This window comes from Fukomys damarensis, unplaced genomic scaffold, assembly GCF_012274545.1.
Source record: "Fukomys damarensis isolate Sample0158 unplaced genomic scaffold, DMR_v1.0_HiC HiC_scaffold_17, whole genome shotgun sequence".
Classification (NCBI taxonomy): Eukaryota; Metazoa; Chordata; class Mammalia; order Rodentia; family Bathyergidae; genus Fukomys; species Fukomys damarensis.
In genome coordinates, this window is record NW_022900929.1 from 74,403,144 (window position 1) to 74,421,375 (window position 18,232).

General features: G+C 39.5%; 1 protein-coding gene and 1 pseudogene across 4 annotated transcripts in view; both read left to right on the forward strand.

Moving 5' to 3' along the window:
- Terb2 (telomere repeat binding bouquet formation protein 2) overlaps positions 1 to 14,150 on the forward strand; it is a 16,483-nt gene extending 2,333 nt beyond the window's left edge. The window contains exons 4-8 of one of the 4 annotated variants that reach the window (XR_002025638.1): positions 2,530 to 2,588; positions 4,033 to 4,118; positions 9,499 to 9,587; positions 13,337 to 13,448; positions 13,941 to 13,968. Coding sequence is in view for 2 of the 4 variants with exons in the window: in XM_019208736.2 (XP_019064281.1) it covers positions 2,530 to 2,588; positions 4,033 to 4,118; positions 9,499 to 9,587; positions 13,941 to 14,083 (377 nt within the window). In the remaining 2 variants the exon portion in view is untranslated. Of the gene's footprint in view, positions 1 to 506; positions 581 to 2,529; positions 2,589 to 4,032; positions 4,119 to 9,498; positions 9,588 to 11,351; positions 11,548 to 13,336; positions 13,449 to 13,940 lie in introns of those variants that run through there. The other 3 variants (XR_002025639.2, XM_019208736.2, XM_010632523.1) reach the window with 3 other exon arrangements.
- Positions 11,528 to 12,812, forward strand: LOC104868075 (annotated as a pseudogene).
- Positions 14,151 to 18,232: the final 4,082 nt, after the last annotated feature.

The window sequence follows — 18,232 nt, forward strand, 5'->3', positions numbered from 1 at the left end:
TATATATACACACACAATTTTTTTTGGTGGTAGTTGGGATTGAATCCAGGGCCTTTGCACTGAGCTACAAGCCCAGCCCCTTTTTAATTTTTATTTTGAGGCAAGTTCTTGCTAAGTGGCTAAGCTGCTTAGACTGAGTTTGAACTTTCAATCCTCCTACCTCAACCTCCCAGAGTGCTGGGATTACAGGTGTGCACCACCTTGCCTAACTTGTACTTTTTTTGTGTATGTGTGTGTGTGCTTCTGGAAGTACATTTACATTTTTTCACAACCCTGTGAAATAGAAAGGGAAAAATAAATAAAGTGCTTCTGAGATTTGTGTTTTAGTTTTCCTTACTTGGAAATTTCTAGTTAAAATTTTAAAGTTTTCCTTTCTTTTCTTATCCTGTTCACCTGTCCAAATCCTATCTTTTCTGAGCTAACTTGAAATATTTCAATGTATAGGTCGACATTATTACCCAATGCTTAATATGTATCTTGTTTACCCAGTTATGTGTCCATTTCAGAAAAGATAGATTGAAGCCAAGTATAAATTCCCAGTAAGAAGAGCATTAAAAACAAAAGCTAGCCAGGCATGGTAGCACACAGTTGTAATCCCTGCACTCAGGAGGCTGAGGTGAGAGAGAAGGTGGGTCATGAGTTCAAGGCCAGCCTTGGCTACATGGTGAAATCCTGTCTAAAAAACAAAATAGGGCCGGGGATGTAGCTTAGTGGCACTGTGCCTGCCTGGCAAGTTCACAGTCCTGAGTTAGATCCTCGGCATTGAAAAGCAAACAAACAAAACAAAACAATCCATTAGTAACAAAAAACAAAACAAAAACTTGAAAATATAGAGACTTTATAAACTTTTATAAATATTGGTTTCTTCTGTAGTTGATGTCTCAGATCTAGATGTAATTCATAATGCTGAATTGTTTTAAGTCCTTATGCAAATAAATTAATTACTAGATGAGAGAAATGATTTATTGAAAAAGTATTTGTGCTGATTAATATCTACTTTCAAGGAGATCATATTATAGAATGGCCATTAAACCTGATTTAAAATTATCATTCCTATCTTTGAGTTTTTCAGATTTTATTTTTACTAGTACATGTTTGTAGTACATAATGATTATGTTTGTGATGGGGAGTGAGTACATGTACATACACATCTTAATTATTTTTATATCCACCACCCCTCCCTGCCCTTCCCCCTCTGAGTTTAGCCTCTTATGTTAAGATGTATTTATTTTATTTTATGTATTTTTTGATACCGGGGATCGAACTCGGGTCCTTGCACTTGCAAGGCAGGCAGCGGGAACCACTGAGCTAAATCCCTGGCCCAAGATGTTATTTAAATTTTTAAAAAATTTGTTTTAAATGAAACATAACTCCTTTTTTTAAAAAAAGAAGTATATGCTCACTTCAACAGCACATACACTAAAAAAAAAAGTATATGTACATATCTACTTAGACATGAAGTTTATTTTTTTGTGTGTGTATGGTACTGGGGTTTGAACCCAGAGAGTGCTGTGCCACACTACTGGCCTTTTGATTTTTTTTTTTAAAACAAGGTCTTTCTAAGTGGCCCAGGCTGGCCTCCAACTTGCAATCCTCCTGCCTCAGCCTCTCAATTAGCTGGGATTATAGGTTTGTCACTGCACTTTTAACCTAATATATAAAAAAATATATAAAATTATATACAATATATAAAAATATAAATTATATATAAAATTTCAATATATAATCATAATTAAATTTAGATATTTTACTTTTTTATGTTAAGCCTTCAAACTCCAGTGTTTATTTTATACTTATGGCACATCTCAGTTTGGACTAGCTGTATACTGCAGTACTCAGTCTCCATGTTTAACTAGGTGCTACCATACCAGACAGCAAAAGTCTAAAACAGTGTTACTGTTTTTGTCCTCTGATGTTCTATTGTGGAAACTTCTGAAGTCATTGAGTTAGGAAAAAGATAGTCATTCGACATACTGAATATTACAGAATTCCTGCTTACTACACATGCTGCTTATCTACTTCTTTTAGAAAATTAAATCAATTCTTGAGAATTTTCTCTACAAAGTGAGCAGTTTTATACTTTTTATTTTATTTTGACTGGATAGTGTACTCTTTAGTAATACTTGGCCTAATAGAGACACTCATACCAGGATGATTGCAAATTTGAGGCCAGCCTGGGCAGTTTAGTGAGACCCTGTCTCAAAAAAATAAAAAAGGCCAGGAATTGTAATTCAGTGGTAGAACACTTGCCGAGTACCACAATAACAAAAAATGAAGATACTGAACCTGATAAAGACATTCTAACAGGAGCAGTCTGAAACAGTGGTTCTTATAAAACATTAGAATTGTCAGGGGTTTGTTAGAAATTGAGTTTCCTGAGCTCTTCCTCAGTGGTCTTATCCAACAGGAATCTGTACTTTTAACAAGTATTTTAGATGATTTTGATGCAGGCGGAATAAATTTTCAAATTTCATACAAAATTGAAAAGTTACTTTAAAAATAGCATTGGATTTGTTTTTCTCACCACAGAAATAAGAAGAAAAATTGGTAGTTTTATTTGGGAACAAGAAGAATCTCTGATAGAAAAGGTAAGAGTAAATTAAGTACTTGATTAGAATCTGCAATTTCAAAATTTTCTGAAAGCAATGTAATCTTAAAATGTTTACTTGTAAAATGTTAGCAATAATGAGACAGAAAAATTTCAAGCACATGTTTTTATTTGACATTGTTTTAACAGTAGTACATTGATAAAATTGAAGATTCCTTGAATAAATAAGACTGCATGCCAGGCGTGGTGGCACAGGCCTGTAATCCCAGCAGTTGGGAGGCTGAGGCAGGATTGAAATTTTGAGGCCAGTACTGGCCTACACAGCAAGTCTGAGGCAGCCTGAACTACAGAGTGAGACACACCAGCAAAACAAAACATCATTATTTGAAAATAACAGTTCTTTTGGTATCTTTGGCTAGGAGATAAAAATGTATGTTCGTCTAAGGAGGAAAATATGTACTCTGGTTTGTCACAATGTCCTCAGGGGCGCGAATGAAGATGGCGTGGTTATTATTTCATAATAATTACTGAGCATACCAGAATTGTAGGGCTTAAAACACCTTAAAGATCGTCATTTGTTTAGTTTTATAAATTAAAAAAAACTGAGGTGAATAGAAGGGAAAGACCTTAGTTCACATAGCCAGCTATTAGCAAAGTAGGACCAAATTTTCTTTGTTTTAGCCCAGTTCATTGTTTTTTTCTACTAAAAAATTAGTAAAGTATGATTATACTCACTACTGACTATAGAAATTGTTTTATTATACGATGAAGGATTTTGTCAATGCTTTAAAATATTGATTGATACTGAATAGCAGGAAGAAGGTACTTTTCTGAATGGAAATAACAGGGGTAAAGATGAAGGTCATTTGGAGAGCATTATTGTTCTTTGGAGTGGTTTTATGACCTAATTAGACTTTTTCTAATAACATTTTAGGTAAAAATGATAGTTACCAGTATCTGAGTCGCTTTCAGAGTCTTTTAGAAAAGCTTACTATACTTTAATTCTTCTAAAATTTCACAGCCAACACTGGCATTTTGAGGTGGAAACAATATGTTCAACATTCTTCATATTTTTGATTTAGAATTCACAGGAAGCCTAGAAACCCTTAAGTCAAGTGTTTTAAGAAAGTTTAAAATAGTAACTTTTAAATTTCCCTATTTTATGACAAAAAGGAGTATCATCATATTAGAAAAAATTTCAAAAATTAAAGAGAACATCACCAGTTTTGCTTATCCAGTGCAACAACAGCAGGCATTTAAAATATTGTATTTCTTTTTTACGTATCTCTCAAAGTATATAGCATATTTATATGTGTTTTTGTATAGCAAGCTAGACTGAACGAACCCATATCTGGCCCTCGTCTGTCTGTCTACCTGGCCCTCCATCCATCTCCCATTTACTTCGTCTCCTTTGGTGGGGACATTTTTGACTGACTCATTGATTTGCTCACTTTTTAAAATGTGATTTATTTTGCTATCCACAGCGTGATGAAGTTACATCAAATGAAATAAATACCTTTAAGGAGAACAGTGAACTAGCCACAGAGAATGAAAAAGAATCACCAGAAAGGTATTGAATTCATGCACTTCATCAGTTCAGTGTAGGTAACCGAGCAGATTGTACGCAGTCTTCCTATGAGATTGGTGTTATCATCATCATTCCTATTTTACAGAAAAGGAGGCCTAGAATTAAAAAGATTAATTTACCCCCAAATCAGACAAACTTTGATGAAGTGGGGGAGAAGTAGATGAGACTCTTAATTGTAGGGCCCTGCATTGACGGTGCTGGCTGACCATTGCAGGGAGGAAACAAGGGTTCTATGTATGTTACAAGAACAGTTACATTATTTAAAAAGTATTTTAGACTAGAAAGTACACTAAATTTTAGCAGTAATTTCAAAGCTAACAGTGATTTCCCCCTTTCCAAATTCTTTGCTTTAAGAAATTCAGTTTAAAAGGCAATCAAGCATGGACCTGCCCTGTGTTAGGGGAAATCTGAGAGTCCCCTCTCCTTGCAGACTTACTCCTGATCTGCTCCTCATTCCGTATTTCCCGGTTCTGCAGTTTTCAAAGTTCATAGGGAACACTGGCTATTCAAAAGTTTGGTGTTTGGCTGTAATAATCAAATAGTAATTTTCTTTCTCCATGTGACAGTTGATGGATTTATTTATATATATTTTTCATTTTAGTTTTCCTTTCAGTAAGGCTAATTTACTTAGCATACAGAGAAGTCTTACAAATCTGGGAAAAATATATCCAATCCAATAACAATAAAATTGTCAAAGGATGTGAATACACCTTAGGTACTGTCTGCTTGGAGTGTGTGTGTGTGTGTGTGTGTGTGTGTGTGTGTGTGTGTGTGTGTGTAGACACCAGAAGTTGCAGTGAAAACATAAACCTTTGACCCTACCTATGAAATAATACTTTGTCCTTGGGTCCTTGTGCTTGTGAGGCAGGTGGCAGAACCACTGAGCTAAATTCCCAGCCCAAAAGTGTGAGCTCTTGTTGAACATGTGCTAAATAAGACACCTGCGAACTAAGCAGCTTACGGTCTTTCATCTGGTTCTCACTGTATGAGATAGATAAGTATTTGTGCCACTTTACAGCTGAGTAAGGAGATTCTGAGTACCAAATCACACAGTATTATTCAGGAGCGGACTGAATCGAAACCAGGTCTAGCTGAGTTCAGAACCCAAACTCTTAAATATGTTGTTTTTCTTTCCCAAATGGTCCCCAAATCTTCTGAAAATTGCATGTTATTATTTTTAAAATAATTTTGTTTTAATGGGTATAATTTTTCAAAATGGGAAATACAGAAAAAATAAAGGAAATTTAAATTACAGCCAATCCCACCACTCATTAGTATGTTTCCCCCAGTTTTTTGGGGGGAGGTGATACCAGGAATCAACTCAGGACCTTGCAATTGGCAGGCAAGCATGGCACTGCTGATCCCCCCAGTTTTATACAAATACACAGTTAACAGAGTTGAGGTCAGGTAGCATGTCTGACTCTTGACTTTACGTTTAATATTCTATGGGCAGTTCCCTATGTAGAAAATGTTTATTCGATATTATGACTTATAAGCATTATATATTTCTTCCTGTTTATGTAACCATCTTTTTAATTATTTTTAAATGTTTAAAAGTTTCATCCCTAAAATGTACCAATAAACTCAATTAAAGCTGAAAAAAAATTAAAAAAAATAAAAGTTTCAGCCCAGCCTGGGCAACTTCGTGACTTAGCGAGATCCTGTCTCAAAATAAAAAATTTAAAAAGGGGTGGAGATGTACCTTGTTGTGAAGGCCCTGGGTTCAGTCATCAGTACCACCAAATAAATAAGTAATGAATAAATGGATAAATAAGATAAAGCCAAAACAAATCTTGCTCTACTTTTAAGATAATTTTTTTTTTTGGTACTGGAGATCAAACTTCGGACTTTGAACTTGCAAGGCAGGTGCGGTGCCACTGAGCTACATCCCCAGCCCTTTAAAATAATTTTCTTCCTGTAAATTCTCAGATATGGAATTTATGATAATAGAGATGTGGATTTATTTAGAGACTGGTGGCAGGAATAACGCCAGTTACTTCTCACAAAAGTACGAATTTAAGGTAGAGTTAGTGTTGAATATTAGTAAGAAATCTTGTTCCAATTTAACAGATGAAAAATGACATTTTATTTTGTGTTTTTCTTGGATTACTAATTGCTTTGAAGCTCTTCACATTTGTTCATTAACATTTTGTGTTTCCTTTTCTGTGGCTTACTTTTATCCTTTCTCTATTTTTCTTTTAGAGGTCTCACTGTTTTTTCTATCAACTTGTCTGACAGCTTTTGTAATAGTTTTATTATCCTTCTGCCAGTTTGATAAACTGTACCCTCAGTTTGTTGCTGGCATGTAGTTTTTTGTAGATATACATTTTTAGTGGTTGTTGTTGTTGTTTTGTTTTTTTATATCGGGGATCGAACTCACACCCTTGCACTTGCAAGGCAGGCAGTAGAACCACTGAGCCAAATCCCTGGCCCTACATTTTTAGTTTTTATGTTATAGATTAATCATTTTTAAAGAATTTCTCTATTGCTTCTGTGTTCAGAAATTCCCTTTATAATTCAGAAATTTCAGAAATGAAATAGATTTTTACTTCTGGAGATACTCATTTTGGTGTATAGTATGAGGTGTAGAGCTAATTTTATTTTTGGGTTTCATTTTTGTTTTTTGTTTTTTTTGAGTCTTGCTATGTAGTTCAGATTGGCCTTGAACTCGTGATGTGGCCCTTGTTGACTGCAAACTAATGGCAATCCTCCTTCCTCAGCCTCCTGAGTGCTGGGACTACAGGTGTGTGCCACCACACCTGGCCTTTATTTATTTATTTTTGGAACTGGGGATTGAACTCAGGACCTTGTGCTTTCGAGGCAGGCAGTGGCACCCCTGAGCTAAATCCTGGACCCCCTGGTCTTTATTTATAATTTTGCAAATAAATTTCCTTTAGTTTTTGAAAAACACATCTACCAAAGTAAAAGCCTAGACTCATTCCTTTGTGTGTGTGTGTGTGTGTGTGTGTATGTCTGTGATCCTGGGGGTTGAGCCTGGACCTCACACGTGTTAGGCAAGGACTCTACCACTGCACTACATCACCAGCTCCTCATTTCTCTTTAAAAATATTGTGCTTAGCTATTTGTGCCTGCTCATTTTTGTCCTTTAATTTTTCCAATGGGTAATGTGTTTACGTGGCTTGGGATTTAGGGTCTTATATATAAAGGGATGCTATGAAAATATACTGGCTGCTAGAGAGCTAGCTCCCCTCCCAGAGGCAATCGCTGTTATGTTTCTCATATCTGCATGGGAACCTTGCACTTTTTCATTCAGTAATTTGTCTTGGAGATCATCCCGTGTTACAACATAGAATTGTTTTCATTTATACTGTGAGATATTCCATTATGTGAACTCACTGTATTTTATTTAACCATATATATGTAGTTTATATATATATATAGTATATATATATATTTATATATAGTTTACCTAATTCTAGTCCTATTTTAATGGACTTTTAGGTAATTTTGATCTGCTATTAAGAATAGTGCTTTAGTGAATATTCCTGTCATTCTGCATGTGTGCAGATATGTGTGGGTAATTTCTTAGAAGATAAATTAGTAGGTTAAAGCCATGTACATTTGTATTTTTGATATTTCTTATCAAATTGCCTTCAGGAGTGCTTAAACCGCTTTATACATCTGCTCCTGCAGACAAGTGGATTTAGTCTCAGACTTTTTGGAGGACACTATTTTGCTTTATTTGTAAGATCTCATCTAACTGATGTATAGTTTCTTTTGGAAGAGTTTTAAAGAAATTTAATTTTTTTAAAAATTGAAAATAGCCGGGCATGGTGGCACACGCCTGTAATCCCAGCACTCGGGAGGCTGAGGCAGGAGGATCATTGCACGTTCGAGACCAGCCTGGGCTACATAGTGAGTTCCAGGTCAGTCTCAACTATGTAGTGAGACCCTGTCTCAAAAAAAAAAAAAAAAAAAAAAAAAAAAAAAAAAAAAAAAAAAAAAGAAAAAAAGAAAAAAGAAAAGAAAGCCTTCACTTCATTTTAAATTTAGGGTTTTAGGAATATAATAAATTCAAGGTTGACTTCAATTTTATTGTTAAAGTTTTAATTTCTTTTCTTTATTTTTCGGATGCAGGGAATCAAACTCAGGACTTTGCACTTGTGAGGCAGGCCTGGTACCACTGAGCTAAATCCCTGGCCCTAAAGTTTTAATTTCATAAAATTATACTATCTATTGGTTACATGTAATCCAAGTACAGGAAATACTATTACTTGCCAAGTTATAAATAGGATATTTGTTGGCACAGTGGCATGTGCCAGTAGTCCCAGCTTCATGGAAGGCTGAGGCAGGAGGATGCCTGAGCACAGGAGTTTGAGACCAGCCTCCAGAATATAGGGAGACCCTGTCACACACAAAAAAGGAAAACTCTTCAGCTCTTAAAAAATTAGAATGTATAACTAATTATGTTACTCTAGTGCACTATGTGTAATTTACTTTTTGAAGTAAAAAAATCACTTCAAAATTTTATTGTATCTCATGGTTTTCCTAAATATTGTTTTCTCACTTGTTATGGTGAAGCATGGAAGTATTCGTTAATAGAGTCTAAATTATTTGAATGCTGAAAAGCTTTTGCTCTGATCCCTTAAAAACAGAGTCTGCAATGTTTTGGGGGTGTGGTTAATATTGCATATATACATACACACATACTGCGTATTTTACCTAATTCTATGGTATTATTGTTATGCTTTCACTGAGACTAAGAAAGACCCAAGCCTTTGCACATGCAATAAATATGTGGTTTGTGAGGTGGCCAAGAAAACAAAAAATATGTATACAGGCCCTTATATTACTCAGAAGCACAAAAGAAATTTACAATTAACATTTTTATTTAATAAGACTAAAATCTGATTGAAGAACCATTAAATTACAATATGTAGGACCCAGGATTTAGCTCAGTGGTTCTGCTGCCTGTCTCACAAGCACAAGGTCCTGAGTTTGATATCCGATACCAAAAAAAAAAAAGATTAAAAAAATACAATATGTATTGCCTGAAATAGGTTAATAAATTCTCATTCTTAAATATATATACATCTAAATATCTGTCTATATATAGATAGATATATACTTGTACTTTGCTATTGATTTCTCTGAAACTTGTCGAATATGGTGCTTGGTGCATAAGGTAGAACCTGCTGGAGTCAACTGCCTTTTAATTTACTGCCTTTTCCAGCCAAAATGATTTGTTTGGTAGTCATTGAGCCTCTTGGAGAGAACAAGGTCTCTATGTGTGCGTATGTGTGTCTGCATGTGTGTGTGTGTATATGTATGTATGTATGTGTATATATATATATATATATATATATATATATATATGTAAAACTTTGTTTCATTTTTATAGAACAGAAAATAATTTTTTAAGGACTGCGGTTATAGAAAAGCAGATGTACTTCCCTCTTCAGGATTATCCAGTGAACAACATGGTAACAGGTAACTTAAAATTTAGAGTAAACCCAGGTAGGAAAGAAATCTGGAAGTCAGGTGTAGGTAAACCTGCCACTGTATGTCAAGTCCCAGCAAGTAGATACAGAGAATAGAAGAGACATCACTCATATAGTAAATAAACTAACCTGAGCCAAGGACAGGCCTCATATTTTTGTGCTAAATGTGGTCTCTAGATAGGGTAAACCACACCCTTGTTTATATGAGAGTAGATCCCTCTCTGTTGTTCTGGCAGTTGGGTTTTGTTTTGTGTTTTTGTGGTGCAGGGGATTGAACTCAGGGTCTTTCCCTGCCTGCCATTGACTTGAAAGATAAATTATATGGATAGCCCCAATTGTAGTATCTATTGAAAAGTGGTTTGGTTTGATTTTGTTTTTGGTATTGGGGATCTAACTCAGGACCTTGCCCTTGTGAGGCAGGTGCAATGCCACTGAGCTAAAATACGGCCCTCCATTGAAAGTTGCTAAAACACAGGTCCCTTTTACACAAACACACACACACACACACACACACACACACACGCCCACACACACACAAAGTTTAACGTGCAAACTTTGCATGTAATGGAGACACACAGATGCCAGAAGCTGACTGTTGAATCACCCAAGTGTCTTACCCAAGTGCCCCACGTGTGAGAAACTGAGGGTGCAGCTGAGGGAGCCATGTGAGAAGTGGCCACTAGGGTACGGACAGTTCTGAGTGAGGCTGGTATTTATCTTGTGTGTGGGTGAGGGGGTAGTTTTGTTTTTTAATTAGATCGGAGTGTGCCAAGGGGTTCAGTGCACAAACTTCCAAGAGAGGAACTGTGCCACTGGGGTGAGAGATCGGGGTCTTTGTAAGGGTTTGAGGAGATGGAAAAGGGTTTCAGTGCCAGACATGATAATCCTTTCTGAATTGTCCAGAGATATTCGGATACTTTGATCGAGGTAACATGTAGTGAGGTCATTGCTAACAATTTTTAAATTATTTTAAAAATACAACAATTTAAAAAGCATAGGTTTTTGAAAAGAGATTCATTTCTTCTGGTTGGTTGTTTTAATTTTTCTTGGTCATTTGAATAGCAGAAAATATCCTTTCTGAAAGCACTTTAAAAACTTTTAATGTATAGTTTGGATATGTTGGGGAGAAATGAAAGGGAACTGCCGCCTCGTGAGGATGATGGCAGTGAGTCCTGGCCTCTGGAGAGTTCGGTGGGCTGCGCGGGACCATGGACTGAACAGAAGTCCTCACCCAGGACCTAACCCTTCAGCTCAAGTGTGGGCATGTGAAACTGAACTCGAGGTATACTGCTGGCCTTGCCTGTGCTTCGGGCGACTCCATCAGCGGGTACTAAATGTCCCGTGTTCACTGAACTTACCAATGCTGAGTAACGCCATAAAGAGAGCAGTGGTGAGAACTAAAATCAGCCGCACAGTAAAGACGTGCTTATGCAACACCCGCAGAAGAGTCTTATGACCTACTATTAGGTAAGGGTAGGACAGGGAATTTCTTCATGACCAGCTCCAAGACAGAAAGGCAGAGGAAGATTTGAGTTTCTGTGCCCTCTTGGAGAGAAAGTCTAGTTTCTATGGACTCCTCTGGGCAGGGACCAAGGATTAACCACCCCCCAAAGGTGTTTTAATATCATACCTACCCTTCTCATGGGAATATTTTTACTGATACAGTAATTTTTTATTCCTATCCTCTTGTCTTTAGAAATCTCAAACAGTGTATACGTGGAACTAAGTAAACATTAATACTTTCCTTTACCAGTTTATCTTACACAGGCACCCAGCTATTAGGCTAAGATCATGAACATGAAGCGTAGCAACAGTGCTTCTGGCGCTCAAAAGTTATGCACACTACCAACTCCCCAGGATGAAAGTAATCACTATGTATGCAAATACTCTAATAAAAATAAGAATTAAAAAGGAGATCTAATAAAGTAAATGACCAGCTACTTGGGAAGGTAAGGCAGGAGGCTTGTTGAGTTCAAGGCTAGCCTGGACTACATAGTGATGCCTTGTCTCGAATAATAAAATAAAATAAAAAAAGGTGAGTGGGGTCGCGGGCGAGGCCTTGGGAGCGGGGCCTCCTGGACTCCTCTGCTGTGGACGAGGCGATCTGGCAGCGGGCCACCGAGGGGGTCAGGGAGCCTGAGCAGGGCGGCGAGCAGGGCCAATCAGCCTGAGCAGCCTCCGCAGCGCCCACCTCCGGCCCAGCAGCCATTGGAGGAAGACATGGCAGCATCCCCTGCCCACCAAGGGTTCCTGAGCCTGGACTCGCCCACCTACGTCCTGTACAGGGACAGAGCAGGGTGGGCTGATACAGATCCAGTGCTACAAAATGATGATCCCAATGCAGTAATGCAGATCATCTATGGTGAAAAATTTAAAGATGTTTATGATTATTTCCGAGCTGTTCTGCAGCATGATGAGAAAAGCGAGCGAGCCTTGATGCTCACTCGGGATACCATTGAGTTAGATGCAGCCAGTTATACAGTGTGGTATTTCGAAAAGTTCTCCTACGGTCACTCCAAAAGGGTGTACATGAAGAAATGAGCTACATCACTACGATAATTGAGGAACAGCCTGAAACTATCAAGTCTGGCATCATAGGCGAGTATTAGTAGAAGGGCTGAAAGATCCATCTCAGGAGCTTGGGTTTGTTGCTGATATTCTTAATCAGGATACAAAGAATTACCATGCCTGGCAGCATTGACAGTGGGTCATTCAGGAATTGAGACTTTGGGATAATGAACTACGGTATGTAGACCAACTTCTCAAAGAGGATGTGAGAAATAACTGCATGGAACCAAAGATACTTTATTCTAACACCACTGGCTGCAATGGTCATGCTGTACTGGGGAGAGAAGTCCAGTACACTCTGGAAATGATAACACTTGTACCACACAATGAAAGTGCGTGGAACTATTTGAAAGGGATTTTTCAGGATTGTGGTCTTTCCAAATATCTCAACCTATTAAATCAGTTACTTGATTTACAACCAAGTCACAGTTCCCCTTACCTAATTGCCTTTCTTGTGGTTGTCTATGAAGACATGTTAGAAAACCAGTGTGACAACAAGGAAGACATTCTTAATAAAGCATTAGAGTTACGTGAAATCCCAGCTAAAGAAAAGGACACGAAGAGAAAGGAATATTGGAGATGTATTGGAAGACCCCTTCAAAGTAACAGCAGAGAAAGTGACCTGCCAACAAATGTACAGCAATAACACCATCCAGAACTTGATGGAATGCTTTTATTTTTTTAAGGGGCTGTAAGCAGGAGTTTAAAACTAGAGTGAACATTCCCTTACATGTGGTGTAAAAGATGAATCACACAGATACTGATTGTTTTTCCCCTAATTTTTTGGTTTTTGTTATTTGTTGTTGTTGTTTTTCAGATACTGATTTTTAACCAGAACTAAGTGTGATGTTCCTTGGGTGCTGCTGTTATTCATATTTGCTCTGAGTAGTTTGATTCTTTTGAAGCAAAGAAATTGGGGAGAGGGGATAAACAAGTCCCATAAAGGAACCACTGCTTTTGTAGTCTTACCAACATTTAATCTACTTGCTGTGCATCACCTTTCCGTAATGACTGCAGGCTACTTGTCTGAAGTAGATCTGAGGTGACCAAAGTTCAGTACAGTAAGTTGGGAATCCAGTTATCCCGTCAGAGCTGCTGTGCTGTGCTCACAGTATATAGCTATCACTGAAACCAACTAATGTGAAAACTGGTTTTGTAATAAAATTACAGATACAGCTAACAACAACAACAACAACAACAAATAAAGGCTTAAAACATGGTAGGAACGGGAAGGAATATATTGCCTGATAATTGTCAGATTTGACGAACAGCCTTCTCACTGGTAAATCCTTTTTTAATTCTTTTCTAAAAAACATGTTTTAAAAATCTTAAAGACACTATATGTTAGCTTTCCGTCACTGTGACCAAATACCTGAGAAAAACAGCTTCAGAGAGGAAAGGGTTTCAGGGGTTCCAGCCCACAGTTGGCGGCTGTGAGGCAGAAGCATGGTGAGGAGGGACCTGGCTGAGGAGAGCGGCACGGAAAGGGAGAGAGTGGCAGGCCCTTCGCAGACGCCCGGTGGAGAGGGCGGATTGCTGCTGGGAGGGGCCCAGCCTCCCAGTCAGCCCCTGAGCTGGGCGCTCCTCAGGGATTGAGCCCCTGGACGGTGTCAGGGCTTCAGGATTGGATAAATTCCTCGGATCCCAGCAGCGGCAGCCAAGCCTTTAACACACAGGCCTTTGGGGGACGTTTTGAATCCCAGTCATAACACACCAAAAAGTACATGGTTTGAGATTTCAAATGTGTATTATGTATCTTTTTCTTATTTTGCAGGTTACATATCAGTTGATGCCATGAATAAATTCCTCGGGGAGTTACGTGACTTTGTTCCTGGAAGCTCAGGCTATCTGGCGTATCATGTTCAAGATGAAATCAGTATGTCTGCGATAAAAAGCAAATTGAAGAGGAAGTGTTAAGTTAAATTGTCCTTATATCTGGGCATTAATTTTCTATAAAATGTTACCGGAGATGTGTATAATAACTACTCCCACCTGGGACCAGGAAATGGGTGGTGAAGTCTTCTCTTTGTGTGAGTGCCTGTGGAAAATTCAGGATCATTTTGGGTGTGGGATTTGACATTTGAAGTGGACTTTTCCCCCACTTTGTAACATGTTCACAGATTCTGAGTGTACAGCGTGTTAGTGAAACACTGTCTATATGAGTCTCTCTCTCTCTCCATCATTTTTTTTTCTTTCAACAATCTATTTTTTTCTAGGTTCAATACTGTGAATGCAAGCTTTTATGATTCTGTTTATTTTAGATTTTACAAGTTAGAATGCTATAGTTGAGTTATGAATTTTGGCCCCTGACTTGATACACACGGAGTAAAACATTTTAATAATAATTCATTCTTCATGCATGGGTGATTTCTGATGCTCAATGCCTGGGACGTAACTTGGTCAGAGATCTGGTGGTTGCAGCCCCTGAGATGAACCTGCAGGGCACCTTAGATCCCTGTGCAGAACAGGAGCTTAGAGAACAGAGACAAACGCATTCACTGTGTCTGTTAGGAGATGAAGGCGCTGTCCTCTGTTGGTGCCCCATCTCTGGAAGTGAGGTCTCTGTGGGGTGTGCGGGCTGGACCCAGCCTCCCAGGTAATGGGGACCACAAGCCCACACCTCATGCCAGGCTTCTCTGTGTCTTTAAGCTGATGTTGTGTTGTGACGTGGTGCTCTTGTGTATTTGGGGGGGACTTTGAGACAGGGTCTCACTATGTAGTTGAGACTGACCTGGAACTTGCTATGTAGCCCAGGTTGGTCTCGAACTCACCGAGATCCTCCTGCCTCAGCCTCCCAAGTGCTGGGATTACAGGCATGCACCACCATGCCCAGCTACTCTAGCTCAGTGTGATGCGGTACACCCATGATCCTACCACTGGGAGACTGGAGGCAGGAGGATCTTGAGTTTGAGGCCAGCAGGAGCTACATAGCTAATTCAAGGCCACCCTGGGGACACAGTGAAAACCTGTTTCAAAAAGCAACCAACCTCCCCCAGTCTCTTCTCAAAACAAACAGAAACACTACTAAACGATTGTGAGTGGGTCCCAGATCAGCCTGATTTCAAAGTTCAGTCTCCGTCTACATAACCTTGAAGCGATTGTCAAAACTACACTTCTGTGGCCTGGCAAGGCAGTGCACACCTGTAATCCCAGCGTTTGGGAGGCTGAGGCAGGAGGATCATTACAAGTCCAAGGCCAGCCTAGGCTACATAGAGAGCCCAAGCCCAGCCTTTTCACTACATAGCAAGACTATCTAAAACCCATGCTGTAGCCACGCCCCTGTCAGATACCAGAGCCCTCAGCAGGTGCCTCCTGCCCCACACCCTCTTCAGGCTGATGGCAAACTTTCCCCTTAGACCCAGGTTTGTTTTGTTGATTTTCATAAGCATCCTCTTGGCTTCTGCTTCTCTACAGAGAGGCAGCTGGAGGGCTGTTCATAACACAGCCCACTGCAACTCCCTGTTAAACATGCTGTCAGTTCTGTGATCTCTTGAAGGGGCTTCCCTATCTTAGTTGGAGGCTGTGTCTGTCTTACTTATCATAACCCTGGCCCTTTGGACCGAGCATGTCACAGACACCTGTATTTCCTGAGTCATTGGAAGAAGGCCTCAGTCCAGTATGGCCTCTCTTCCTATCTTTCCACAAAGCTCCTTTCCATGATCACCAGCTACCTCTTTGTATCAGTCAGTCCTCAGATATTATAAAGGAACATCTGAGACAACTTACAAGGAGAAAAGGTTTATTTTGGCTTATGGTTCTGGAGGTTTCCAAGATTTAAGCAGTCTTGTTACTTTGGCAGCCTGTCCAAAATTTCCTAAGGTAGGAAGGAGAGAGAGAGAGAGAGAGAGAGAGAGAGAGAGAGAGAGAGAGAGAGAGAGAGAGAGACAGGAAGGGGGTTGAGAGTCTCACAATCCCCTGCAAGGGCAAATACCCAATGACCTAAGGATCTCTCGCTAGGCCCCTCCCACTAAAAGTTCACAACACTTCTCAATGGTTCCGCACTGTGGTCCAAGCCTCCAAGACAGGACCCTTGGGAGACACCACCCACTTTGCAACCATAGCATTCCTTGCTGCTGAGTCCCTGGACACTTTGGTTTCCATATTGATTTTTCATCAGGATTCAACACTTAGCCACTTTACTGATGGCTTCATTTATTGTCAAATTCCTTCATGAGTCTCTCTTCTTTTTCCTTCTTTTTCTCAATGTGCACGCGCGTGCTTGGACTTGAGCTGTCTCCTTTCATTCTATATGTTCTCCCTGGGTTGTCTTGCTTTCTCTCACTCCTTTAAGTGCGGTCTATACACCGTTGGCTTCCAATCTGAACTCTAGCCCTTTCAAGCAGAGGGTTTCCCAGACGCATGCCAAGCATGCCCCAGTCGTTTCACCTTCTCACAAGAGTTTCAAACTTGGCCGATTCAAAATTACATGCTTCATCTTTCCCCCAACTCTGCTGCTCTTTCCCCAGCCTTGCCTGTAATAGACAGTAGCATCTCCCTCCATCCTTAGTCAAGTCAGAAATCCAGGAGTCAACCTTTCCACGATGTTCTCCTCAGCTCATAATCTAATCCCTTATCAATTCTCATGGAAACTGTCTCCAAAATAAATCTGTATCCACTCATTTCACTCCATCTCTACTTCCACCATTTATCCAAGTTTGTGCCACCATCCTCAGCTGGCATCCAGCAGTAATCTTTAGCTGTCCGCTTGCTTCCATTCTTCCTGTGCCCAGTACTGCCCCACCAAGGGCTTCTCTTCCCTGGAGAGTTCTAGACCAAAACTCTTACTCTCTGAGTTTTTTCCAAAGCCTTTCTAGGCACCCCCTTTTTTTCTTTATTAAGACAAGGTCTTGCCATGTAGTTCAGGCTGGCCTTGAGCTCACCATGTAGCCCAGACTGGCTTTAAACTCACAGCAATCCTCCTGCCTCAGCCTCTTGAGTGTTGGGACTATAGGTGTGTACCACTGCGCCTGGCTCTAGGGCTTTCTTTAGGTTTGTTCATGGAATTCGTGTTAATCCTGAGAGTGGCCTCAATCAGTCTTACTCATGACATAGGGATTCACTAGTTCAACTTCCATTGATAACTTTTGTTCCCAGTTCTCCAAGAAACTTCACAAGGTTTTTATTATTATTATTGTTTTCTCTTTCTGTTGCTGTAAATACGTAGGTCTGAGTCACTGAACAGCTGATAACCTGATGGAGAAAGCCAGAGATCAAGATTACCCAACTGTTCTGACCTTTAGAGCACCAAGGACCGCACAGAGCTCTGATTTTGTGTTGTACATTTCATTGTGCAATCCAGACTTGCAGTAGCTCAGGATCTATGATGGGTTCATCTCCTTCCTTCTATGTATGTGGCTGCAGAAGGTCGAATCCTGTGACTTAATTTTTAAATTTCAAATAAGTTTTCATGGTAAGAATTGATCACCACTTTGTTAAAGCTGTACTCAGTGAGAGAGCTTTGATGTTGGCAAGGTTAAGCAGTGGTACTGAGAAGTTGTCAAGTAGGCGACCAACAAAGGTGAAGGCAGCCTATTTTGTTGTGTTTTGTTTGTTTGTTTTGGATCAAACTCGCAATCACTCTCTGCCACTGAGCTATGACCCAAGTCCTATTCTTTAAATATATATTTTTTAAAGACAGGGTCTCCCTAAATTGCTCAAACAGGACTTGAACTTGTGATCCTCCTGTCTCAGCCTCCCAAAGTATTGATATTACAGGTGTTCCCCATCACGCCTGGCTCAAAGCTAGGATTTTATGCCTTGTTCAGTTAAATGCACAGAAAGGCCTGTTCTGTGAATACTGGTCTCTGTTGTTCACCTGGGTTGATGGTGATGTGTAACAATCACTGGAATTTCATTCTTTTCTGCCCCCCCCAACCCCCGCCGCTTTGGTTGTTTACGTATTTCTTTTGCAAAGACAATTAGCTGGTCCCAGGAAGGACCTTTCATCTCTGTAAGACGTTGTTTTATGAACTGTCGTGGCTCCATTTATACTTTTGCTCTTCCAATTGGTATTTGTGACTTTCAGGACTCTGGTATTGGGAAGGCTTGATGGGTTCAGACTTTGAA